The sequence below is a fragment of the Ciconia boyciana genome, chromosome 10 (genome assembly GCF_034638445.1).
Source record: "Ciconia boyciana chromosome 10, ASM3463844v1, whole genome shotgun sequence".
Classification (NCBI taxonomy): domain Eukaryota; kingdom Metazoa; phylum Chordata; class Aves; order Ciconiiformes; family Ciconiidae; genus Ciconia; species Ciconia boyciana.
Genome location: NC_132943.1, coordinates 11,875,383 through 11,901,750, shown reverse-complemented (window position 1 = coordinate 11,901,750; position 26,368 = coordinate 11,875,383). Strand labels below are relative to the sequence as shown.

Genomic DNA, 26,368 nt, shown 5'->3' with positions numbered 1-26,368 from the left:
CTTAGAAATGTGGTATGTACACGGAAAATGAGCTGCATTCAAGCAGCAGTTATGAAGCCACCTCAGGGATGATGCTTCTGTTCACCTGCCTGTAAGCCCACCTTTAAATCATGGGCTAAGCATCCCTTTACAGACAAACTCTCCGTGTCTCCGACACACACTTTCCCACATAAACAACATCAGAAATGCTTTGGTTGCTCAGTTCAGGAACTCACTTCCAAAAAGCAATGAGCACTCACAGTGTCAGTGCCAATATCCGGGCACTGAGAGCATCTGATGCCTTGGAGCATCGGACCAGGGTGTCTCAGATGGAGTGGCCAAGCCAGTGCCAATGCCACACCAAAAGAGCTGGAGACCTATGGTAAAAGCACCCGGAGAGGCCGGCACGCCAAGGAGCCGCCGCATCTCACGCTGCCTCTGCCAGCAGCTTGCAGGCACTGGAAAATACAGCTCTTCAGCACGCAGTTTCCACCACAAAACTCAGAGCAGCACCCTGCTCCCTTTAAAACAAATAACCAAAGAGTCTTTCATTTATTTTTACTGGACTGGGATTGTTGAACAAAAAAACCTGCACTAATGTCTGCCCCCTCATCTGGTTTTTGATCCTCGTGGGATATAAAGGATTTTGAAAGCAGGGGTGGGACCTGACCCAAAGCAGAGTGAAGTGGGAAGACGTATCTCCACAGGGCTGGGCATGCTACGGATCCCACCTCGGCTCCTACAACCAGCTGCAGTTGCCTCCCATAGCCTGAAAGGCCAGCTTCTCACTCCTTACAGCCAACGGTGACTGGCAAAACTGCCACAGCTGTCTCAGCACAGCCCAGCCCTCCAAATCCTATTGAAAAGGCTGCAAAACCCTGCATCAGTATTTCCAAGCCTGAAATAAATATATAAATTTATGCTGTGGGCGCTGAATAAAAAGGGTTCAATTGCCAAGACATCAATTGCCAGGAGACCCCTCTGGATTCATCAGCATGTCTAAAACCCCAACCACTTTCTCAGGTGCAGACCTCTGTGGAAGCGCGAAACAGATACAGGTGCAAGACAAGTATGCCTTAGAGATTAAAAGCCAAAACCTCCTTTGTTTTGCATAGCTCTGAAAAGCACCTCAGTGTCTCCCAGATGTCTTGGCCATCTCTGTATACCAGTGTCTAGCAAGCACCATATCGAAACTATTTCAAAAGACACTTTATTTTCTAATCCAGCATTATCTGCTTGCTGCATATTAGTATATAAGATCTGAAGCTTATACATACCACCAAGCCATATGATGCTTGCACTTAAAGAATGGCAGAAAACCAAAATACTGCAAATGGAAAATGTAATTACAGAAGGTTGATTAATATTCCTGGCTAACCATTTTAGCATCAGGACAAAGGCTTATTGTCTCTGGCTCTTTCATTGACTCCAGAATAACATTTACCATATCTTCATCTTTCAGAAAGGAGCCAAACTATGGGCCTGCTCGTTAGTCTGTATTAGCTGTACAAACTTTCCCCACTCCTTGGATTGAAAACCAGGCCAAAAAATGACTTGAGCATTACAGAGCTCTTAGACAGCTCATGCAAAAGAAATGCTTGATATGAATTACAGTATAAAAATACCTAGTCAACAGAGTAGGAATTGTTTCTGACACCTCAGCGCTTGAAGGGGAGGAGAAGACCACACTCGGCCACTGTGGCTTGGAAACAGCGAGGCTCTGCCATGCCACCACCGGCTCTCCCCGGGATGCCCCCGTTGATGCCACAACCTCTGCTGCTGGGCACAAAGTACTTCACGGTCAACACGCTGCATTGCCCTGAAGGCAGGGGACTTTCTAAGGTCATAACTGACTTAAATCTTGGCTTTTGAATATGGTAGAGAGGGTGAAAGCTGGAAAAAGCTGGAGCATGCCAGAGAGATGCAATGGGGTGCCACAGTAGTGATGAGAAAACCCACCCCAGAAGGCACCAAGGTATCTGTATGCTGCTCGCCCTGCACCAGGGAAAACAGCTCCTGAGTTACTAGAAAGTACTGTCTGTGCAGGGTTTAGTGCCCACAATGCTTTGTTAATCACCACTGGATGCAAAGCACCATTCGTTGCAGCAAAGAGCATCCTCACCAGGAAGTGGCACTTCCCTGCCACCCCAGATGCCTGCCACCTTCACCCGCCTCGGCGGTGCCGAGCCCCACCACAACCCACGGCCGCTGACCACTCCGGGCCATCACTTGGCTGCCGCAAGGGAAACTAATCACTAAGCTCCCGTTTTGGCTACAGGGCTTAGGATGTCAATCAGCTGGCCCGAAATTTTGGCTATTCTAACTCTGGATGGACGGAGCCTTTGCTGCTCATGCCTGCGATCAGCTCCACCCACAGCAAGGGGCTGCCAAGGCAGCGTGAGCTGCGGTGCAGCCGGTTCTCCTGCCTCACACACCAGTCCCATGGACTTTCTTTCCCACCCTTGAGCTCCAGTAATTAACCAACCACTGCGGCTGCAGAAATTCCTCTGTCATGACCTGCCCCATCATGCCAAGAGCCATGCAAGTGCACATGCTCACCTCTGCTCACCCTTCCTAGAGGATGCTCAGTCCTGAATTTAGATGGCACCAGCATATAAACACATCTTCTGAATTTAAAAAGGAGCAGGCTGTGCACTCAGGAACCAGTCAAAGATTTTGGTCCTTACCAACCATTTGAGACTGGCACAAACGTGCTGGAAATATCTTGCAGGTCTCCTGCCTTCCAGCAACACCTCCAAAATAAGCCCTTGTGATGCACACCACAGTATTTCTGCACCACAGGGAAATGTTGTCCCGCTTTTGCAATAATGTGGTGGAAGGGACTGCAAAAAACCACATGGTGGGTGGCACAACTGAGTCACTGTCCTGAGATGTCTCTGCTCTAGCCACGAGAGCCACCATCCAAAACTGAGAAGACGAGTATTGGGAGCAGCACTGTAGTTGTGCCAACAACAATATCTGTGCCAGGCTAGGAGAGGGAAGATGACTGTTGGATGGCATCAGATCCAAGGGGGCAGGTTCAGTCCTGTCACAAGCATGAAGCATAAATGAAGCCAACCCAGGCAAGGGAAGATCTGGTTTCCCACAAGCCTGCGTCCCATCATACCTGCAGACGATGCCTATCTCCCGGCTCCCAAAATCCAGACCCAGAAGAAAACACACCCAGCCAAAAGCACTATGCAAGGCTGGAGCAAACAAAAACTAAACTGTATGTCAAGAGGGGAGAAAGCAACCAGAGCCACCCCTGGCGAGCTGGGCAGCTCAGCCACACGGCAGAGGGGAGCAAACACTTCCATCCTTGACGCACAAAGGGATACAGAGCAGCCCACTTACTTGTTCCAGAAAGACCTTCAAGCAACCTCCAAAAACCCTAAGGACATGGCTAACATGGCACCAAGCTAACGAACTCTGTCTTTAATTACTGCTCACAGCTCCAGTTTTGCTGACAAAGAGGAAGAGCAGGCTATGAGCACCCGGAGGTGGGATCATCCAGCCCCACACGCCAAAGGGGGCAGGTACAAGCAGTAGGAACCAGCTCCAGCGCTCAACATGTGTCAACCACTGCAAGATGTGTTTGACACACACTTAAGAAACGCATTAAGCCAATGCACAGTGCTGCTGCACACAAGTATACATGAATCTTAAAGGACTTTGTCCCAGGGCTCAGGGATCAGCATCTACAAGTCTAATCATGCAATGAAATCTCAGCCCTGAATTTGCATTTGCAAAAGCTCCATTTTTACCCCTTTAAACTAGAAAAGATATTAACCTTTTTTTCTTTGCCTGTTCATGTACAAAAGAACATTAAAACAATAGTCTCTACTTTTCAAGGCATCTTTCATGGTTTCTGCAAGAAAAATTCAGTAGTTACTTCTGAGAAATGGCATACTGAAACCCTACCCTGGACCAAGAACAGAGCAGAAGAAACCTTTTCCTCTTTTGCTTTGCCTTTAAACTCCAGAAATCAGAGCAACTCACCTTGCACACGGCAGCCTGCAAAATCGCATCGAAACCTCCCTCTGGAGCATCTCGGTTGCGGGAAACCTTCTGTTTCTGAACTTCTTCATTGAAACGGTCAACTTTATCCGTTAGGGACAAGAGGTGGCGGAAGCCAAAGGATGGGACACAGCTGGGGAACAGCTTGTAACTGCAGGAGGAACAGAGGAGTGGTCAGCTAGGAGGAACCCCACCAGCAGCCAAGAGCTGCAGAAGCTCCCAGCTCTACCAGGCTGATCTCCAGCCCTTTGTTCAGAGGGATGAAATACTTCCACAAGGCTTCATGTTTTGGACGCTTTGATTTCTGGCTATTTACCTACAAAACTCTACAGCAGAGCCCATCTTTTTGGTTCTCCCCCAGGGGCTTTGAGCAGGTAAAGTTTCCAGAGATTTCACCAGGACCAAACGTCTCTCTCCACGTAAGGTCCGAGTGGAGACACCAAGCACTGGGCCGTGCAGCTCTGGAGTTTCAGCACCCATAAAGTGGTTTTCACACTGGAAGTCTGCAGTGCAGGATGCGACCCACAGTGATGCAGAGGGCACATTTTGGCAGGAGGGCCAGAGCCACCCTCCCCAGCAGCCCAGGATGGCGGATTGGTGTCAAAGGCACCATGCAGGAGCACCACTGCCAAGAGCTACTTTTCCCCTATTTTTCAATATGCATTTTCACTCTGTCATCCAGTTTTCTTGGCAATACGTGCCAGCCTGCACCCACTGCACGTCACCGGGCACCTGGCAGTTGTACACCACGAGATGCGTTAATAACTAACACCAACTCATGCATCCTCCCACTCTCCCTGCAAGCCGGTGAGCAAACACCATCTCTGCTTTCCAGAGCTCCGCTGGAGCAGGAAGGTAGGAGTGGCACCCTAAAGCAGAGAAATGCCTCAGCAGGCTACCAGGAAAACTTATTTTTCTATACAAAACAGTCAGGAGGCAGCTTTGGTGCTCACCACGTGGCTGGGAGAGCTCAGCAGAGCAGCTCCTGCGGCGTGGGAAATCAGTGAGTGTGTGCAGGGGAGAGAGATGAGAAGGGTTAAGAAGAAAACGTGCTTAAAAAGGAGTTGGGCTGGCATGAATTCACTCTTATCTTCAAAGATAAAACCAGGAGAACAATTAAAGGCCTCTGCTGACACATGACCCACTATGGGTAAGTTGTAAGCAGCTTTTTACACAAAGGAGTATTTAAGATTTACCACCACTGGGAACTCAAATCCCGCCAAGGGACCCCAGAGCAGGGATTTCCACCCGCACAGCCATGCACACTCCTAACCACGGGGCAGGTCCCACTGCCCTGGGCCCAGCTGGCAATTAGAGCCATCCCTTGTGATCAGCCCCATGTTCAGACTTGCATCCTGCTCGCACCCAGGGCCTAGGCGAGGAGCGTGCGATGCCTGAAATCTCTGCACTGCAGGGTCTCAGCAAGCAGGCCTTAACCCAGATGATACATCTTGGGTGCCTGGTTTGCCAAAGTCCTGGCCCAGAAAGAAAACACTGACATACTGTAGGGTCCCACCTCTTAGGGTCTCACCCCCTGTCTACTCTGTACAATCCCAAGAGGATCTATAATTTAGAATAGAATAGAATATTATGTATGATTTAATCCTTTTTTTGTTTGTTTTACACTCCAGGGTTGCTGGCAGAAGCTGCAGGCAGCAGCAGGACAGACGATGGATATCTGAGTGATTACACAAGGGCACACAGCAGTGCGGGTGGGTTATCTCAGGCTGTAACCTCCCCAAGTCACATCACAGATAGATGGGCAATTGGGTATTTAGTCAAACCCTCTGCCTTCCTTATCTTTTTAAATTTAGTGTTGTTTCCTTCATATTATCTCTCTTGAATGACACCGTGGCTGTGAGAGGCCACGTCCTGGCTCCCCAGAAGGTCCCAGCCGGGATGCTGAGCCAGGAGCAGGGGCAAGCAGCAAGCTGGGCTGGGATGGAGGACGCATGAGGGATCTTAGCCAGACCCCACATGAAAGCACAGCCACACCCCATCCAGACGCCCATTGCCAGGAGGAGGAGGAGAAAGCTGGGACCAGGGGCAAAAGACACCCACCACAGCTCATGTTTACTTGCAGCTTTTTTTAGATGTGAGCAGGCCACTGGACAAAGTCTGCTTTGACATTAGAAATAGCTGCAAACAAAACCACACCTCACAACCCATATCAGCGAGCCACCTGGCAGCAGCGACAGCCCACTCGCAGAGCAGGCAGGGAAAGGTGACACCACCGGAGAACAACAAGGAGCCAGCATCTCTGGTTTGGCTGAAGAAGACACAGATGGCGACTGGAAGGGAGCGCCCACCAGATGAGCTGCCTTGCGCAATCCTTCCTAAATGGTTTCCCAAGACCAGGCTGGCTTAATGTAACCCATAAATAGAAAAGCAACCACCTGGTAAAACCAAAAGGACATGCAGATAGCCTGATCATGGTGGGAGAAGATGAGGCGACAGCTCTGGATGCCCTTGACAAAAGGGCATCAGCAGTTTCAGGCATGCCTCGCTGCAGAGTTGTCCAGCTCCATCCTCTGCTCCTCTCCCATCCCTGCCCTCCCCTCCTGCACCTTTCACCTTATTTCACTCGGCAAAAGCCATGTCACTTCAATTAAATCACACACCAGCCAAACAACGTTTCTGAGATTTCCCCCGCTGGAGTGAAACCCTGCCCCAGCCCACGAGCAATGTGAGCAGGTGATGGAGACTGAGGACGACGGAGATGACTAAGCGCATCCGTCTGAGGCCATGCCAAATTTTTGTAGGGAAGAGCTATGAAGAGCATGGTGTATGGTGCTGTGGCAGCAGAGAGCCACCTCCCTGGCTCAGTCAGCATGCTCAGTTTTGGCTATGCTTCATGGTCAAAGCATGAGTTTTTAGTTTTAAAATCTATTTGACTTTCCTCTTTGGACAGAACTGGTGAAAACAGAATACAGGTAATTTTGTCTGGTCAGTGGTCAATGTGCAATGAGATGCCAAATGCTAGGTCAACGCAAAAAGTTGGCCTAGAAACTCATAGCTGATGCAAGCTCTCTTTAATCTGCCTCTCATATGGAAAACTTGAAGGATGCACGCTTGCAGAGCTTGGCATCTGCCTGTGCTGTGATCTTACAATGTAAGTATCCATGAACGGCTCAAACAAAAGTGCTAACCTTACTGCCCTTACACGACTAGGAAGCACCCCAGGGATGGGTGAGGTGAAGACAGCACCACGAAGGTAAGTGTCAACGGTGACACTCTCCCAGGAGGGCACTTGCTGCTGTATCCATCCTTTCATGCCAACATCCAAACCCATCTGAGCCTGGACACCCTCCACTACACTCAATTTCACTCTGGCATAATCCCCGATTCAATGGACTTGATCGCGACTCTGGCGGTTAAAGGGCAAACAAAACGATTTCAGAAAAAAAAAAAGGAGGAAGACTGATATCACCACAAAGCAAACCATATCATTTGTGTCTTTTGCAACTGCCAGTTTGCTTTCCTTCCACAGCAATTAAGATGAAAAAACCTGCCTGACGTCTTCAAAACACTTTGCAAGAACTCATTAATCAGTCCTACAGGCTCTCACAAATCTCAGTTTCCCCAAACATTTCTGTTGGGAAGGACTTACATTGCCTCAGTCTCCTTATCTGTAAAATGGAGACAAAGAGGTTAATTGATCTACTCAAGGCCAAACTATGACTCAGAACTAGGATCAGAAATCAGGAATTTCTGGCTCTTGCTCCTTTTTCTTAAAGTCTGTAAAAAAGCCTGCTATGTCTGCATCCTCTTCAGGTACTTAAAAATAGCTTCAGGCTCCCGACACAACAGTCTCCCAACTCTAGATGCAGAGATCTCCCAACAGCAACTGCAAAATTGGAAGTTGTTCTATTTTGAATCGCTCTGGAGCATCACAGCGGCAGCCGCGGCTAATCAGCATTCCCAAATGCTGGGGCTTGTGTGGTTCATTATTTAAAACAAGAATGGAAAGAGAAGATTGCATCCAGGCTCCATGCAAACACAGGGCTTGTCCCTTCGGGGTACACCTACCACTTACCCAATGCAGGGATTGTTTTGGTATCTTGGTGCTGTGTAGGAGAAAGGAGAAATGTTTTTGTCCACAAAAGAGCCAAACCCCAGCCGGAAATTGCTAGTGAGCTTTCGCATCTCTTCAGCCAGCTTGGTCCCCAGATTGCGAATATTATCTAGGTCGTCGTTCATGGAGAGGGAGAGATCCATCAGGTAGTAGAGGTCCACAGGATAGTCCTCCACTTGCCGAACCTGAACTTGGAAGGAGGTCTGGTCACCTGCACACACACAAGAGTTGAGAGGGGTGAAAAGCAAACTCCTAGCACACATAAAATCCAGACCGCAGGCTTCTTCCCCCACCCTTGCAGAGCAGACAGATCACTTCCAAAGAAGAGGGTGAGGGGAATAAGCTTTTCCAAATCCATCCCTTAGGAGACTAAGAGGAAAGCAGGTAATTACTTTGGGTCCTTTTAAGCTATGTAGTGTACTGGCTGGCAAGAAAAAGACACATCTATAGAGTGCATGTCTCTATTTTACTTTGGAGATATGGGAAAGGGTCTTTCCATCTCAGCTGAGAGAGCATCTAAGGGGGGACACATGAAAAATGCTGCTGCCCCAGACTGCGTACAGTCCAGGGTCCATTTTCTTAGAAAACTGGAAAGAAAAGCACGCAGAGTGAACATCAAATGAATGTCTCATGGACTACAGAAAGAGGGACCCTGCACACGCTTACTTGGGTACGTCCTCAAAGCAAACCAGGAGCAGTCCAAGAAGTCCTGCACAAAAGAGAGAAAGAGGTGGAGCAGGAGAAGGAAGAGGGTCAGGAGAAAACAGCCAGTGTGAGATTAATGCAAGATGTCCCCTGAGCTGTGCAGGGAAGTCAAGTCGAAGCACACAGAGAAGAAACACCTTTGAAAAGGACCTCTTCCCCAGAAAGAGCCGTGCCACCATCATTCTGGAGAAAGCAGGGCAAAAGGGAAGTGAACTGGAGAAAGAAGGCTGTCAGGGTCACCTGGGGAAGTACCGAGGCAGAGATGAAGCTTCCTGAAGCGGTGAACACAAGGGAAGGAGCTGAGGGCTGAGTCACAGGCTGCGCAGAGGAAAGGCCTTCCCCAGCCTCCCCCTCCGCCGAGCCGCCCCCACTGCAGATGCCCTCCAGGAGGGGTGCCCGGGGCGGGGAAGGCCGCTGCTGGCACTGCCCACACCTCGGAAAAGGTGAAGTGGCTTCCAAGTGAGCTCAGTTTCACCCCAGATGGACCTCGGTGGAGCCAGAGAGGAGGTGGCAAAGGTTTGTCTTGCGCTTTGCTGAGAGAGGGGTCTAAATGGAAACCCCAGACTCCAGCAGCCTCAAACCCCAGGCTGGTTTGGAGATCCCACATCCCCAGCTGCCACCTCAGCTCCTTTTCCAGCTCAGTGGGGTCTCAGCCCCAGGGACTCGGATCCTCTCAAGACCAAGCTCCCCCCCCCGCCCACCTGTCCCAGCTCTTCATGGCCGAGGCAGAACTTTGAGCACTGGCAGGTTCTGCAAAACACTCATGGCTTCCCCTCCTCTTCCCCAGAAAGGAAACATTTTTTAGTATTGTGAAAACATTTCCCCAACTGTTTTATTGTTCTCCTCATTGTCCGGAGCAGCGCAGCTGCTCCTACTTACTTCCAGCCCAACAACACGCAGCAGCAGCACCCCAAAACCGCCGTGCTGGCAAGACATGGCGTGAGGGGCTTTGCACCGGCAGGCAGCAGCCCCGGCCGGCACCTGGGGTCACCTGGGCCAAGCCGCACGCGGGCCCAAACACCCTCCCTGGCTCAGGGTCTGCTTCGTAGCGATTCCCACGGCCGTCCCCACGTGCGGGGAGCGAGCGGACGCCCTCTCCCAGCCCTCTGCGGCAGCTGCTTTGGCCCAGCAACATCCACCCCCTCGGCGAAGGAGCCGGGGTCCCAGCACCCAGGGGACGTGCGTAAAGGGCAGAGCCTGCCTCTTTTGCAAACAGAGCTGTGAAGGGTTTAGATCCGGGTCTGCGCTCTTTGCTCCCCTGGCTCTCCGTGCACCTCAGCCAGCTTGGTGCTGGGGTACCAGAGGAGTCAGCCACAGCTCCTAAACCAAGACCTTCCCTCTATTTAATGATTTCCCTGCACATTTAGATCAAGGGTGGCTGCCAAGCCAGGGCTTCGCTCTTACAGGTAGGTGCTCCCCCCTGCAGTCTGCTACAGCCCCACCTGGCAAAGGCAGGGCTGTGCGAGGCACAGTCCGCAAACGTGCACACGTAGGTACTGCCCAGACACCGGCTGTAGGAAGCAGGAAACTCTTGCCAGAAGTATTCCTCCTTATTCTCCCCAGCTGTCTTTCGAACCCAAGGCAGGAGCAGGACTTTCCTGGCACAGCACCGAGATGTGGTATGCAGCAGGGTGCAACTCAGCACTGGGCCTATAGCGAGCAAAGCGATCGAGGCAGCTCGACCAAATCAGGTCGGCCTGACGCTGTACCTGGCACGCATTTTGTGGGGAACAAAGAAGCATATCGTTTACATAGTGCAATACCTGTTAGCACTGATTGCAGGGTAAGAAACAGTGATTGCAAGCTTGACTTTAATTCAGGGCTGCAAGAATGTGTTTAACTCTGGGAAAACCCATTCCCGTGCCTATTTTCTTCATTCCTATATATTTTTCTCACTGAAATACCCAACCCTTTCAGAAAAAGAGGATGTATCCTTCTGCATTTCCCAACATTTCTGTTTCCAAAACACTCTTCTTCCTAAGCAGGTCCTAAGATGGGAATTCCTGTGCCAGAAAGGGTATTTGGGATGCTCTAATGAAACCTTCTTCTCTTAATAGTTATGAATTTATTAGTCCCTGAGAAGCACCAAAAACAGCAGAAGCCTAGGTCTGGTTTTTCTGTCATTCCTAACTGCACAAATTGATTATCTCAGAGAAAATATCGCTAATGTATGCAGATGTAAGTGCAAAAGAATTTATTATTCTCTGTGCATGATATTACTCTCCTACTACTAGGGACAATCCAGCGCCCTCCTTCTCCACATGCCGTCACCACCGTCCTCTCCTTAGGGCTTTTACTGAAAGGCTTTTAACTCAAAACTGAATTCAGAAATGTTTCTTGGATATTGTCACACAGAGGCAGTGCAGAAAATTGAAAAACTGCTTTTGGCCAACTTAAGAACACAAACTCAACAACCACTTATCCACGAAAAGCTCTTCTTTCTGCTTGGTGAGGCTTACGGCTTGATGGGCAACACAGCTTGCAACTATTCATTTTTTTTTTAAGCTCCTTTTACACTATTCGCATTTTTCATCTAACCAGGACACACTGCTTTATAGCTGAACCCAAGATTAAAAAGCAGTATTATAAAAACGAGATGCTCGATCTGAAAGCTACCCTGTAAGGACATCAATTTAAGGCCTTTGGAAATTAGCTGTGGGCACGGAGATTTGGGGATGTGACTTCTGCCATGGGATGCGTAGATCAAACTGCTTGGGTGGGATCAGCAAACAATTGACTATTCGCTCCCTTCTGCTTCTGCTTAGTGGTCTCAGAATAAAAGATCACCATCGCCACAGACAGCCGTGTGAATTCATCTTTGAAACAGTACACTCTTCATGCCCCAAATTAAGTCAACATTGTCTCCTTTTTGTCTTGGGTTCACAGGGTGAAACCCTCAGGACCCATTCTCAAGCTCAAGGATTAATGGATAATTTAAACTGAGGATGCTAATACAGGGGTTTAGGAAGTCATCAGCCCTGGTAACATGGAGTGCTGCCCAACATCAAAAAGAGAGCAAAAATGGGAGATACTATTAAAAACATCTAGGTATGTCCCTCCTCCTGCAACGACTCCGATGCTCTGAAACAAGCACGCAGGGAGGGGAGCTCCCTGGCCCAAAAGCACCCGACGGCACAAGCCGCAGGGAGACGGACGCCCGTGCCCTGCCGCAGACCGGAGCGGTGGGCATCCGCGCCTCCGGCTGGGCAAAACTGACAGGGATGGGGAAAGGGGAATTTGCTGAGCACCAGGCACTGCACGTGACAGAGGGTCTGCGGGAGGCGAGATGTCGAAGCTGAGCCAGCCCTTTCTGCCAGGAATTGCCTCAAGAAACAGGAGCAATAACAACTCCCTTTTTTTTATGGGAGCAAACCTGTTTCATCAGCCACATTCAGCTGCAGAAGCCATGCATCTAGCCACGCACCCAGTGACAACTACCCTCAGGTATCTGTTTTTAAGGCTTTGAAGCAATATCTCTTTACCTTTGAGGGTCTGACTGATGACACCAGTCATACTGCTTAGGAAGAGCTAATTAAGAGACATGAGGACTATCCAACCCATAGAATTGAAACAAAAAATCCTGCAGCAACTGGTAGGCTTTGGGAGAGCACTGGTAGCGTGAGCACCAGCTCAAACTCCTCTTCTTCTTGGGTGAAACATCATATTTCATTTTTCTGTATGCTCATGAGAGCTGTCACAAAACTGTAAGCCTTAGAAACCCACACCAATTGCTTATAATGAATCGAGCCTTTATATTTGCTTCTTAACTTCGCAATAAAGAGGTTTTTTTTCCCCCCCTTCAGAAATATCGGCTGCCAAATTTCTGCAAGAATTCTGAACCCACATTAAAGCCTCCCCTCACCATGCAAAAACTTTTGATAACAAGCATACTCACATGGCTCAGCCTAGCCCTTCCCTTCTAATTTTTAATTAAAATGAAAAGATTGAAGAAAAGTGATGGCTCAGGGGAATGAAACAGGGATCTGGCCACAGTCCAAGGCCTGAGTCACAAGTTCAACTCTCCACCTTCGGCCTTGATGCCACGTCTCTTTTGCATACCGACAGAAAACAGATATGCATTTTTGTTTCCAATTTATAGAAGGAGCTGTCTCAGTTTAGAGTCAAGCACTGTCAGCCTGGTGGAGGATCCAAAGTTATTTTAACTCCTTCCACCCAGTGATTACATTTTTTAAGTCGAGAAGGTTCCTTTTAAATACATGCAAAGGTTAAGACTAGTACTGACAACAGTTTTGGGTGGAATTTGATTGACCTTGCATAACGGCAGTGTCCTCTCATAGAGAAGATACACCTCAGCCCCAAACCTGTTCATGATGCACCACCGAAGTTCACGGGCTCTGGAAGGGGCCAGCAGCCAACTTCTTTAGGGGGCTACAAGGTCACAGGCTATAACAGGCTCTCAGCACGTCCCAGGCACCCTTTCTCACCCCCAATAAGCACACCCCAGCATATGGCTCAGAGCCATTGGGGACTCACCAGGACGAAGATTCAAGGCCACCTTCTGAGGCATGATCTGTGTGACATCCAGGTGGGTCTGGCCGGAGCCCTTGCTGCTCAGAGGGACGTTCTTCACCACATTGATGCTGCTGCTAGGGTTTTCAATGGCTCCGGCACAACCATTTGCAATCAGGTTCTGCAGGAAGTCGCACCGCGACGTGATGGACTTTGTGCTGCCAAACTCCTGGGGGGTGAAAAACGGACAAAAGGGAAGGGGAGGGAGAGATATCAGTCCCACAGCAGGAGCTTGTTTTGACATGCTGCTATTTGTAGCAAGCAGCAGATGACAAGGAAAAGCTGGTGTCATTTGTGGTGGCTGTACTCAAAAGCAGCCCACGCTGAGCCTTGAGCCTTCAAAGGGATCTACCAAAACCAAAATCCTGCAAGGGTTTGAAAATTGAATTTACTCACAGACCACCACAGCAGAAAGCTAAGCCTGGGTTTTCAACCCAGCCACAACAGCAGCACTTGCTCCCAGCCCTGTGAAAGCAAGATGAAGTGTTTGGTTTGCGGCGTGGACAGCCAACTCCCATCTCCTCAAGGGGAAAAGGTGAGAAGCCATTATTTCTTGCATGTGCATCACCTTGAAGGAGCTTTGCAAAAGAGAGAAGAGAGGACAAGGAGGTGGCACTGTGGGAAGCAGGACAAACCCACCAACCCAGAGCGCCAAGCAGAGATGTGAAGCTGGGGACTGAGGCTGGGTGGCTCCAGGGACCTGCGCCCTCTTCCTCTCGTGCGGAGACGCCACACGTCCCCACACAAGCACCGCGTGTCCCCTCCCTCACACCTCTGCGTCGCAGGCGTTGGCATGGCACCATCACGTGGGGAAAAAAAAAAAGTGACCCCGGCAAGCGGAGCGGTTTGACGTGGGCAGGCTGTGCCGGGCAGCTTTGCTGGAGAATAAGGGAGGTGAGAGAGCCTGCATGGGAGCTGGTCAAAAGGCAGCCCATGCCCGCCGCAGGCACTGAGGCGCAGGCGGCCTCTCGCTCCCGGAGGACGGGCTGCCATGGCAGGGAGTCTCCCAGCGCCCGTCCCCAGAGCTCCAGCCCTCGCGGCGAGCCCCACGCGTGGTGCACAATGCAGCCTTGTGCGAGGCAGCGCTGGGGAACAACCGGCTGCACAATGCAGCCTTTTGCAAAGAGCCCGTTTGTTAGAATGCCTTTTTTTTTCCCCCCCAAAAAGGGCCAAAGGGAGCGAGTCGCATGCCCAAAACTTACTGAATTTTCAACAGCCGATTCCTACTTATTTCTGCACTACAACAATAGAGGCAACTGTCTTCTGCTCCGGGGCTGATGGACTAAAATGACATGAAATAATGCATAGAAGATGCTCGCAGCCACGCCAGCCCCTCCTTCAGCTGCGCAGCCAAAAACTGGAGCAGGGCTGAACAAACCCCACTTTTTGGTGATGCTCCAGCATGGCAGAGGATGGGGGAGACATCGAGGAGGGAGAGGTCATCCGACAGATCTTGCCTTCGCACCCTGCGGGGTGCTCCAGGGGTCCCCCGAGGACAGCCTCGGCCGCAGGGCCCGGGGACGCAGGCAGAGGCTCTCTGCTGCATTTTCTCACTATGAGGTCCCAATGCTATTTGAAAAATGTGAGATTTGCATTCCAGCATCCAGCAGCAGGGTCCAGCCAAGGAGACGGCACATCAGATGGATGCGAGCACAAATTTCTTGGAACGTGTCGTGTAAACAGATGAAATTCCAGAAAGGAGGACTGGGACTATTTAAATCATCTCCAGCATGACAAAATAAAAATCAGAATCCCTCACACAACCAAAAACAATGCCTAGCCTTTCAGAGTAGCATGTTTCGGGCAGCCTTGGACAAAAGTTTCTCTTGGATGTGGTTTGACCTAAAGTCAGTGAAAAGCCAGAGGGGTCCAGGCACTCCTGGGCTGGTCCGCCCAGCAGCAGGGCACCTGTGGGGAGATGCTCTCCTGCCTGGACCATGGCTCCAGGTGAGCACCTCTGCAAGCTCATTTCTGCTGGCCACCTATTAGAAAGGACACTGTGGCTGTTCAAAAGGCAACACAAACAGCACCGCGAGTGCAGCTGGGAACCTTTAGTTATTCCCCAGGAATTAACACTGGAGAGAAGTATCCAAATAGGACGATATTTAGGGCTGCGTGTGCAACTGCAGCCTTTATCAGGCATTTCCAATCCTCCCTGGGGTCTGCTCCAAAGCCTCTTGATGTGAACGGAAAGACTCGACTTCAAAGGGCTTTGAATCAGGGCTTAATTTTCTGGCTGGGGCTGGGGTAGCAGAACAAGAGCCAGGAAGGGCGGGCAGCCCGGGGAGAGGAGGATGGCGGCTTCCTCCCCCAGCTGCTACTCTTTAGCAGTCGAGCTCATAACACCATGAGAGACGGCTCTGCGTATGGTACTGTTTATACCGATGTTCATCATCCCAGCAAGGGGTGTACAGGAAAGCAGCACCCGCACACCGAGGACGAGGCAGCGCTGGCACGTGGGGTGAGGAGCACCCTCGTGTAGGACCTGCTGGAAGCTTTTTTGGGGCAGTGCGCCCATGCATGTGCAAGCCTGTCCGTCTGCACGGCAGCAAGAAATAGTTACTGCTGCAATGTGGTTTTCTGCAGCCTCCATGACAAAATTTCTCCAAAGGAAGCCCAGGAGGTCAGGGAAAAGCCCCTACACAGCTCCTTCTGACAGGAGCTGCACAAAGCTCTCAGGTCAGCAGCACCTCTGCACAGGTCCCCCTTGCTTGAGCCAGCTATTTTCTCTTAAAATTTCTTCTAAAATGTGCCCAGAGGACTTGCCACAGGACAAGCTGCAGCTCAGATCAAATCCAGGCCCTTTCTTGTTCAGTGAAATGCTGCGTTACCCAGGGTGGAAAGAAAATAAACCCCTCAGGGGTGCAAACGCCCCGGGGAAGGGGTGCGGCGCAGCGCCCAGGGGCTGCAGGACCTGCTTCTGTGTCAGTTTCTAACCCAGGCAGGGTGACACCGAGCAGGGGAGTGACAGTGGCCTCAGGAAAGCCCCAGCAATGGCCGCAGCACCCTGCAAACAAACACCCCTCACGTGCACCCACAGGCCAAAACCCAAAGCCAAAACTGTGGCTACCACGTACCATCCAACTCAAGCACAAAATTTTCTGCAACAGAGAAAAAAAATCAAGGCTGCCGGACGCTAAGTGAAAGGAAAAAAAGATGAGAAGATTTGAAGGGTAAAGGATATCATGCAGGTCCAAATAATTCACGAGCAACCACGCCAAAAGGCAGCCCCACGGCGGCCCAGACGTGGCATGCCGGTTCAAACCCCGGTTCCCCCGAGCAGAAGACACCTCACAGTTACTTAAGCAATTCAGTGCGCCCAAATACCTGCCGACCATCTGCCTGCAGGCCTGCTCCCGAGGGAAACGCAGCACCTACCCCACCGCCAGCAGGAACCACCCCAAGCATTGCTTCGTGCCACAGAACGGCATCGGCCGGGGAAGACCCCACCTAGTCCTTGTCAGCAACGCTGGCTGCTCGTAGCCCGGTGGGCACTTTGTGGTCCGGCCTCTGCGCTAACAAGCTCACAAAAGCAAATGGACGCAAGCAGCCAGAAGTGAATGGAGACAACAGTGTGACAATTACATGCTCATCAGTTTGACAGTCTTAAGACAAATTGCTTGGTTCATGCCATAAAAATGGAGAGTAACACTGACTGTATCTAACCGACTGTATCTAACTCCTGACTAGGCATGCCCCCTACCATTTTTTGCTTTAATCAGTCCAGTTCTGTATTAATTCAGTCTGAAATATGCCTGCTTTCTCCATTTAAAAAAAAATTGACATGTTCCCTCTAGGAACATCCTTGATTTTCCTTCCTCATCCTCCAGGCACACATTCCTGAGATGGAGAGGATGAGGTACAAGCAACCTGGTGGAAAACAGAGGGTGCCATTGGGGAAATTTCAGTTCAATTAATCAAAAAGGAAATTTCAGTTTAATTAATGTAATTAATGTGCATCTCTATTTGGCATGTACACATATAAATGCATCCACACAGGTAACGCACAGATGAGCACCCAGTGCACACACACCTAACAAACGAGAGGAGCCTCTGCGCGTTGGTACGCTGCTCCCCAGAGCAGCAAACAGAAGATAACAGCAACGTAATGACATGATTTCCCCCCCGATACCGGTATTCCCGAACGCTCTTTTGGAGAGCATCCCCCCTGCAATCACTCCAGATTGATTTATCATGAACACAAACCCCGCCCGTCCATCAAACCCCACCTGGCAGCTCAGAGGACAGCGCTGGAGCCACTTCCAGAGCTCCCAGCTCTCCCCAGCAAGCCCGATGAGCCTCATCAAGCCTGGGCAACCTGATGCAGAAAATCAACAAGCATCCTCCTCTCCCACCCACGAAAACCAGGCTGCCGCGGAGATCACAACAACCCCACGGGCCAGCGTGCAGTTTCCAGCCAGAGTCTTTCACCAGCAGCATGTCAGCAATTTCTAGTCATTGCCAGCTTCTTCTGGAGCTTGCAGGAGAAGTTGAGGAATGTCCTCAGATTCCAGCACAGATGGAAAGGCCGCAGCAGTCTCCATCACCCAAGAGTCACATATTTCCCCCAGACAGCCCTGTTTCAAGGCATGCTCAGGTGACAGTTAAGGCCACACATATATACCTCCTCTTTTAAATGCCATTTAAATAGATCACCCCTTTTAAGTCCTGCCTTTCAAGGTATTCTTCCATGAGCCAACAGAATTGATGTCTGCTTCCAAATTTCCAACAGCCCAAAGACTTGTGGTTAGCTCAGCAGCCCCTGGGGGCTCCAGGGCTGCCGGATACCAGAAGCTGCTATCATCAACTCATCCATCATCACCCTCTCTGATGGCAGCAGAGATGCTGAACACAAGCAGAAGTGAATAGAGGCCGATTCAAGCTGAGGAGACGTGATGCACCCTGTACTAACAGGTTAGGAGGTGGCACTTACAAATTTATAGCATGTTGACTGCCCTGCTGTAAGCAGCTATCTATACACATGCTCTTACCCTCACAATTCAAGGCAACGTAAATACAAGGAACCTTATCCCACTTGGAAAGCCCTCGGGATAGGGCTCCTTGTATCTGCAGAATTGCTTTCGCGCACTCCTAACCCCTATCTGCAGTCCACGAGCACTCGAGACTTTCTGCTCTCCTGCAGTCACGTGGAGCCTGGATCCAGGAGCGCGGGGGGTGATGGAGGAGGATGCAACACTGCAGGAGGTTGCGTGAACCGTGGTCATCTCTGGGAAAGAGCATGGCTTCCCTGCTTGTACTGCTCCTCTCCCACAGCCGGAGTGTCCCTCACAGCATCAGCACTGCCGGGCACCCAGGGGGATAAAGAATGAACAGGTATGATGGAACTGCCAAGTGATGTTATTCCCCACAGGGAGGAATATTATCTATAAGAAGGCATATATACACAGGAAGGTACAATAGAATATATATTTTGTGTGTGTATGTATATATTATATACATCTCTTCACTTCCTGTATACATAATACATATATACATATTAGAATATATATAGAATTATACATAGAATAATATTATATATACTTATAGACTTCTATTATATATAGTTCCTGACAAAATTATTAATTGTTGCCTACAAAGATGACAACAGCTGGCCCAATTTGCTCCCAAACCTGTTAACTAAATGCAAAGGGAGCAGAAAATACACACTAATCAGCTGGTCGTGTTCCTACCACAACATAACCAGCATCTGCAGAAACCCCTCCAATATCGTAGCCTTCATACTCAAGCAGCTGCAGAGCTATAGAATTTGACTGGCATATACACTCCTGGGCAACATACTGCTGTGAAGGACAGCTAATGGAAATAGAGAAGGAAAACAGACTAAAAGCAATTTAATAAGCGTACCTGACTAGGCTGCGGGAAGGGATATAAGGTGGTGAAATGACTATGCAAAGAAAGCAGATATTAAAAGTTTATAATATTACTTTAAAACTTTTGAAGTCGAAAACCTCTAGATATCTTTCGCAATCCCATTAGCTCACCTGATTATCTCAGTTAAAGAGAAATAATTAGAGTTTCAAACAGTAAGTTCTAAAAAATATATAGAGAGAAATTTAGAATAAGAACTTGCTAAGTTTTAGCATGCAGTGTGTAACAGGGACAGCAGCTTTTAAAGCTCTTGGCTCGAAACACCTTGAAATGTATTTTTAAATAGCTGCTGCAGGCTAAAGGTCAGGAAGTATTACTGCACTTCCCTGTAAACACCCACCTTCCTTCTTGGCCCCCCCCTTCCATTTAGGAATTTTTTTTTGGTAACTCTCCTGTTTGCAAGATAAGAGTCAGGCCGCCAGGCCCATGGGCTGCCATACAATTAGTGGTCACAGCGACCACCAGATAAACATTTCCACTGGCAGCATTTTGCAAAAAGTTGTCTTTTGATGCCAAGAAGAAAAAAACCAAAACCAAACAAAAAAAAGCAAGCTATTGGGTACCCATAACTTAATAGCCAGCGTTCCTGGATCCAATGTCACCACCACAGATTAGCTGGCTGGAAGACGAGCTCTTACAGCTGTTTACAAGATGTCTCAAAAGCGGGATCTATTGCTTTACTCTTTCCCTTCTGCAAACCATTCGCCTTGCTGGAAAAAACCCATGAAAGCTATTACGCTGTCAGGTAGCATGGTGTTAGTAGCATTAGGTTTTCCTTGGACAGCTGTGCCTACAAGTGGGTGAAAACCCACTAAAATAGACCTGGAGAGCCAGAGGCCGGGGTACTCCTGAGACCCAGACAAACCGTGGGGCTCAGGAGCCCCCCTCACCCCACCCTGATCTCCATCCCCATCCCCATCCCTCGCCCCAGGGGGCTGCAGCCGCCCCAGGCAGGGCTGGCAGGAGGAGGGGTGGGAGCAGCAGGGGGGCACGCAGGCAGCACCTGCATCCTCAGCTCAGCACCACTAGCTATAGCTGGAAGGTGAAGTGTGTGCTCAACCCCACAGCTTGCCTCCCCCAAAACGGGACCAGGATGGCCACACTAGAGGAAAAAGGGTCAGCAGGGAACAGGAAAGCATCACTCCTGGCCATGCCCATTGAGAGGTTCAAGATCATCCACGGCTCTGGGGTTTCTCACAGCCCAAAGCTGGTTCCTGGCACAGCAGCTGTGCCTGGAAGTAGACAGGGTCTTTCCACGCATTTGTAAGCATCCTCATTTCTCTCTTAAACATTTAGGACAGATGCAGGCACTAAGCAGACAACAGCTATCTATGCATTGGACGTTATCAGGCCTTTCACACACCTTGTTCTCTAGAAATCACAAATGGATGTGATAAGATGTATGTTTAATAAGATATATGTATCTCTAAACTCATGAGTAGTCCTTAGGGAGCAGGGAAAGATATCTGCAATTTCTCACAAACCAAGGACGCCCAGTTAAATTGGGGGTGAGGAGCTTCAGCACCAACATAAGGATGCATTTTCACCCCAAGCATGCAGTTAAGCTGTGTAACTCATTGCCACGGCACGACATGGATGCCAGAAGCATGGGTTGTCCCCAAAATGACACAATAGATTCAGAGAGGAGAATCATCTTTGTTACAGACAAAGAGCCCATGCCATGCCAGGCCACGCAGCAAGGGACACGTAGCGGGACACCAGCCAGGGGCTTGGGGCTTTTTAGGGAGAGCGCTTTCGAGCAAGGCTCCCTGCAACACAGAGCCCATGCAAGGACCCTGCACCCACCAAAAACAAGAAGGTAATTGAAGGGACAGAGGGCCTGAAGGAACAGTGCTGCTCTGTTGAGGATGCATGGGGGCCAGCAGGGTCAGAGACTTATTTCCTACAGTGTCAAAGAGCTCATAAGTTACAGACACCTAAAATACTCTCGGCATGGGCGTGGGAACCCCCGCTGCCCTCACCCACCCCTTCTGGCATGGGACAGTGTCAGGAACAGGTGAGGAAGGGGAATAGCTCCCTTTCTGCATTACAAAAAGCATGCAAGACAAACAAAGTCTGGCCACCTACCTCCTTGGAGCACCAGGCACACTTGGGATGGATGAGGAGACACTCTTCGCAGGACGTGGCGCTTCCACTGGTGCACAGATTGAGACCTTCAGCAAGAGAGAACAACAGACAATGGGGTGGGCTGAACAGTTACTTCATTCCAAAACAGTGCTAGGGGGTTTCTGAGATATTCGTGATGTTAAACACACTGTAAGTTCAAACAGTGTCAAAAGCAAAGAATCTCTCAGAAGCTTAAAAGGCTGGAGACGAGTAAACCTCTCTTCACCTGTAAGGAGCTCTCATTTTCTTTTCCTTCCCCAGGAAAAATGAAAAGGACAGAAACTGGTTTTGGGGGGCTGAGAACCACCAAAATATTACTCTGGTGAGTTTTCTTCTCTCTTTTTCAGTGGTTTCTGGTTAATCAAAGAGTTCATCTATTCATCCTCCTAATAAAATACTTCCATCACTGCGGACAGAATGCAATAGCTGTTTGACTAGCCTGAAATACAGAGGTGGCTGTCCGAAACCCCCTGGGATGCCGACTTTTAAAGTCACACTAGGCACATCTTCTCAATTTTTCCAGCTGAATATATGGAGGTCCCCTCCCCAAAATTTTCATCTTAAAGCAGCATTGGAAGATAACCACCTCCCCCTTCCACACAGGTGATTTCCATAGTGGACTCACGTTACAGTAAATTACTTTTAATTTATTACGGGAGTCATTTCCACAGGATGTCCAGGTTAAGCTGGGCAGGGTGTTTGCACTGGGGCACATCCAAAGCTGGCCGGGGTGGAAGACACCACAGGGGCTCTGCCCCCACCGAGGCAGCAGCAACCAGGGCAGCGGCGATGCTCTTTGCTCCTGGATTGCTGGTACCCAGCAGCACAAGGGGTTCCAAGCCAGTTTTGCTTGCAAAATCTACGATTTGGGCTTTGGGCTTTAAAAATAAGTGGAACCACACAAGTTAAGCTGAAGCAAACATCAATGGCATCGGCTCTGAATGCAGCAGCTTGTTTAAGCATGCCAGTGGCAATGAATGTGCCCTTCGATACCACCGATGCCCCAGCTCCCCTGGATGCAGCTATTAACTTCTACTGTCAATAACTGATTAAACAAATCTTCAACCGAGGATTCAGCACAGAGGCTGCACACTCCAAACAAACGCCTGAGGCTCGAACTCTGAGTCTACTATTTTTTCCTATCCCAAATGTCAATAAAGGCATTGTCAGGCCTCTATTTTCAGCCAGTTGCATCTGCAGATACCATTGCACCACGCCGCTGGTGGGTATAATCTCCAGATTGCGCAGACTTGTCGATGGCTGCTGAAGAGCCACGCAGAGTTTTCTCCCGTCCCAAGAACTTTCTGCCCCAAGAGCTTTGGAAAAGGGATTTTTGCTGTATCACAAGTGAATATTTCACCGAAAACTGAAACGCGGTGGCTGCCTGGATCGCTCCCGCGCAGGGCTGGGCTGCAAGCGCAGGAAGCAGTGAATCAAGCTGGACAGCTGGAATAGAACTTAGCGTGCCCTAGGCTAAAAGCAGAAAGAGGATAAGTAGGTCCTGTCAGTAATTCTCAGTCGTCGCCGAGGCATGACCGTGTCAGAGCCCCGCACTGGCGGGTCTCTGCTGCCCGCAAGGTGGTTAATTCTAACCCGGGAGCACGAAGCCCTGGACTTTCTCTATGGCTCTCATTCAGACAGGCTGCTTGGGCTCATTCATACCGAACAAGAGCCTTCTTAGGGTTTTTTTTCACTGGCTGTTACCACAACCCGGGCGTTTCATTCCTTGTTCACATACAGAAGTTATACTCCAGCTCCTGGACATTGCAAGAGCTCAAAACATATAGGTAAAATAAAGTAAAACGTAACTTGTTCGACTGAGTTATAATTTGCACAGAGATTAACACTTGCATTTCCAAACCCTACAACACAGCTGAAAGCTTTTCCTCAAGAGCCACTGCTCTGGTAGCAGTGCGCTGGGTAACACAGCAAAAATAATGGGCTTTATAAAGCAAACACTTGTGTTCGTACCCTGGCTACCCAGCCCCGGCTCTCCCACAGCTTCACTCGCCCGTCTGCATGGAAATAGGATATTTACCTCTATTCCTGACTGCTGGATTTTTGAGAGTTTACTTAGTAACAGTAATATCTGAATGAAAACCAAGGTCTCCTCCTTCCACTGGGTGCCATGACCAAAGCAGCCCACGCTCCTGTGGCCAACCATGGGGTGACATTCCTCCTGGTGGCAGCTTTTGAAGTTTCCAAGTATGCTTTTCTTTCCACTTTGGAGCAAAACCAAACCGTTTCCAGCATTGTTGTGAAAACAGAGCTTTGTTAAGCCCTCTGATTTTGGACTGAAACCCGAGCTTTTTGAGTTGGAGTAAAAACACGCAGGATTTTCCAGATGCAAGTCTTTGCTGTGCTTGATTCAGCACAGTCTTTCCTGAATTGGGCAAAGGAAGGACCTAAAGATGCCCACGCTAGTCCAGATCCTTCCAGATGCGGGGGTGAGTCACCAGGTAAGGCGGGAAGAAACTCACTCTGCTCCTTGATTCTGATATATTTAATGAAACCACTCCTAAACTTCGACTAAACTTCTTATACTGGAGAAAATTCCATCCAGGATTTAATTGGGATTACACTGGAGGAAAATACTCCAGCCCCCGGAGAGCTGAGCTCCACACCCCACATACGGTCCTTCACCCTCACTCCTAAGCCCTGTACCTTATTTCATTTTGCAGAGCAGTGTCTAGCAGGCAAGAAGAGCATCTCCAGATGACATCCTTCCCTTGGGCTGAGCCGCAGGAGAGCCCAAAAAAGCAGAGGAAGACAGTGCATCCCACTAGACAGCTGAGATTTCAATACATCAAACTACTGATGCAGAGCAAGATAGGAAACTCTCATGAAAGGTACTCAACCAATTTACTCATAAAGATGCTCCAGGCAATCAGACCTCATTTTAAACCTGTTCTGCAAGAAACCCTAGTTTGGGCAGCTCCTCAAACTGGGATGAATGTACTGCTGGCTTGCTTGGGAAAAAAAAAAAAGAAAAAGTTATGTACTTTATTCTTTATCCAGCTACGAGTGAAAACCGATCATTTTATTTATGCTTACAATAAGCATTCTAACAGCTTCTTCCCTGAGATGGTCTGCTGCATTATTGAATCATCGGTTCTAAGGATCAGACTCTCAAGAGAAATAAATAAAAAAGCTAAGAAATCCTCTTCAGGGCTTTTGCAGTCGCGTGCCACAGCACTCTGTAAGATGAGCCTCTTGTTAAGATAACTCATTAAAACATTAAGCACTGAGAGTAAGTATCGGAATGGTGGACTCAGGCATTTTGTGGGCTCCCTTTATATAAAAAGTTTTCCCGAGTGCTCCGAGAGGAGAGAAAAGCCCTTTCCAGTACTACTGAGGCAGAGTCACAAACTGCACCGCCGTCTCCGAGTGCATCCAGAGCCCGGAGAGCATCCTCGCCGGGGACAAGGACCGCTCCCTGGGCACAAAGCTTACGTGGGGGAACGATACAAGGTGAGAGCGTGGAGATCGATCGGGCACTGGCAGAGCGAGCGCTTGTGGTTTTCTGCTGCTGTTCCTCATCCAATCAATTAATACACATTGCTCAGACAAACATCCCAGGGCAGCGCTTCTCCCCGAATAAAGGGGTTCTAGCTGGTTCCATGAAAGCGGAGAGAGAGAGAGGTGCATGTAGCAGTCCCACGCTTTGCAATGCGCGGGTGTAAAAGCCCGCACCGCAACGCCCAAGGCTGCGGTCCGTGCCCAACGGCGCTGCTGGAGCGCGGTCCCCACCGCCCCGCAGCCGGGGGCACGGCGGCGGGGGGGACCCGGGCTGCGGACCCCGGCGCGGCTCGGGGACGCTGCGGGGCCGGCGGGGGAAGCGCAGCGAGCCCCGGCCCCGGCCGCCCCCCGGGCGGGGGAGAGCGGGGGCAGCGAGCCGCGTCCCGCCGGCGCCGGGGCTGGAGGGGAAGGGGCGCGCACGCAACGGGCAGCGCCGGGCGCCGGCGGGGAGGCGGGAGCGGGGCCGAGGCAGCCGGAAAGCGGGGAGAGGAGGGAAGAGCGCACATCGCAAGGAGGGCGCACCGCCGCGGCTCTGGGGCATCGTCCGCCTTCCGGGCCGGCGTTCGGTTCGCAGGGCCCGCAGCGGCGGGGAGCGGCGGGGAGCGGAGCGGCCCTTACCTCTGCCGGGCTGCAGCGGGGCGGCCAGGAGGAGGAGGCGGAGGAGGAGGAGCGGGGGGGGCCGGCGGGCGGCGGCGGGGGCCGGCAGCCCCCCTCGGCGGGGCATGGTGCGGGCGGCCGGGGCGGCCGGGCAGCCCTTCCCGGCCGGGCCCTCCCCGCCGCCTTTTGTGCAGCCGCGGCGGCGGCGGCGGCGGCGGCGGCGGAGGAGGAGGCGGGGGCGGCGCCGCGGAGCTGCCCGGGGGCGGCGGGAGCCGCGCTGCGCTCCGCTCCGCGCCCGGCGGCGGGACGGGACGGGACGGGACGGGGCGGGACGGGACGCGACGCGTGTCTGTGTGTCCGTGTGTCTGTCCCGCTCCCGAGGGTGCGCTGCCACCTCCCCGCCCCGCCGCGCCGCGCAGCGAGGCGTAACCCCGTCCCCCGCGGGCGCGGAGCGGGCACGGCCTGGCCCACGCACACGTGTGGGTGCGTGTGCACGGGGGCACCCACGCACATACACACACACCCAGGCTGCATCTGCACACGTACACGTTCGCACACACAAGCACGCATGCGTACGTGCGTGCCCGCGCGTGGATGCCCACATCACGCGTGTACACGCATGCACATTTCATACAGGCACGTGCACACACCCACCTGCATATGCGTACATGCATGCAGGGTGCACGCGTACATGCATGCGTATACCTGCACACGGGTGCACGCACACACACGTACGTAACTTGCACGGACACAGAGGCGCGTATAGACGGGCACACCCAGACACGCACAGGCAGACACGCACAGCGTGCGCAGACACACGCACACACAGACACACACGCGTACGTGTACGCACAGGCACACGAATAATGCGCGCCCTCCTCTCCTGGCTCACGGCAGGGCTTGCACTGATGTCCCCACGGGTCAGTGGCC

The 26,368-nt window shown here is 50.8% G+C and overlaps 1 protein-coding gene across 1 annotated transcript in view; it reads right to left on the bottom strand.

Annotated features, from left to right (window-relative positions):
* The window catches only part of ITGB5 (integrin subunit beta 5), a 64,348-nt gene extending 38,601 nt beyond the window's left edge, over positions 1-25,747 (bottom strand). The window contains exons 1-5 of the mRNA XM_072874745.1: positions 25,460-25,747; positions 21,284-21,369; positions 13,271-13,475; positions 8,033-8,282; positions 3,979-4,147 (exon numbers count right to left, since the gene is read on the bottom strand). Coding sequence (XP_072730846.1) covers positions 3,979-4,147; positions 8,033-8,282; positions 13,271-13,475; positions 21,284-21,369; positions 25,460-25,565 — 816 coding nt within the window. The 5' untranslated portion in view covers positions 25,566-25,747. The remainder of the gene's footprint in view (positions 1-3,978; positions 4,148-8,032; positions 8,283-13,270; positions 13,476-21,283; positions 21,370-25,459) is intronic.
* Between the last annotated feature and the right edge of the window lie 621 nt (positions 25,748-26,368).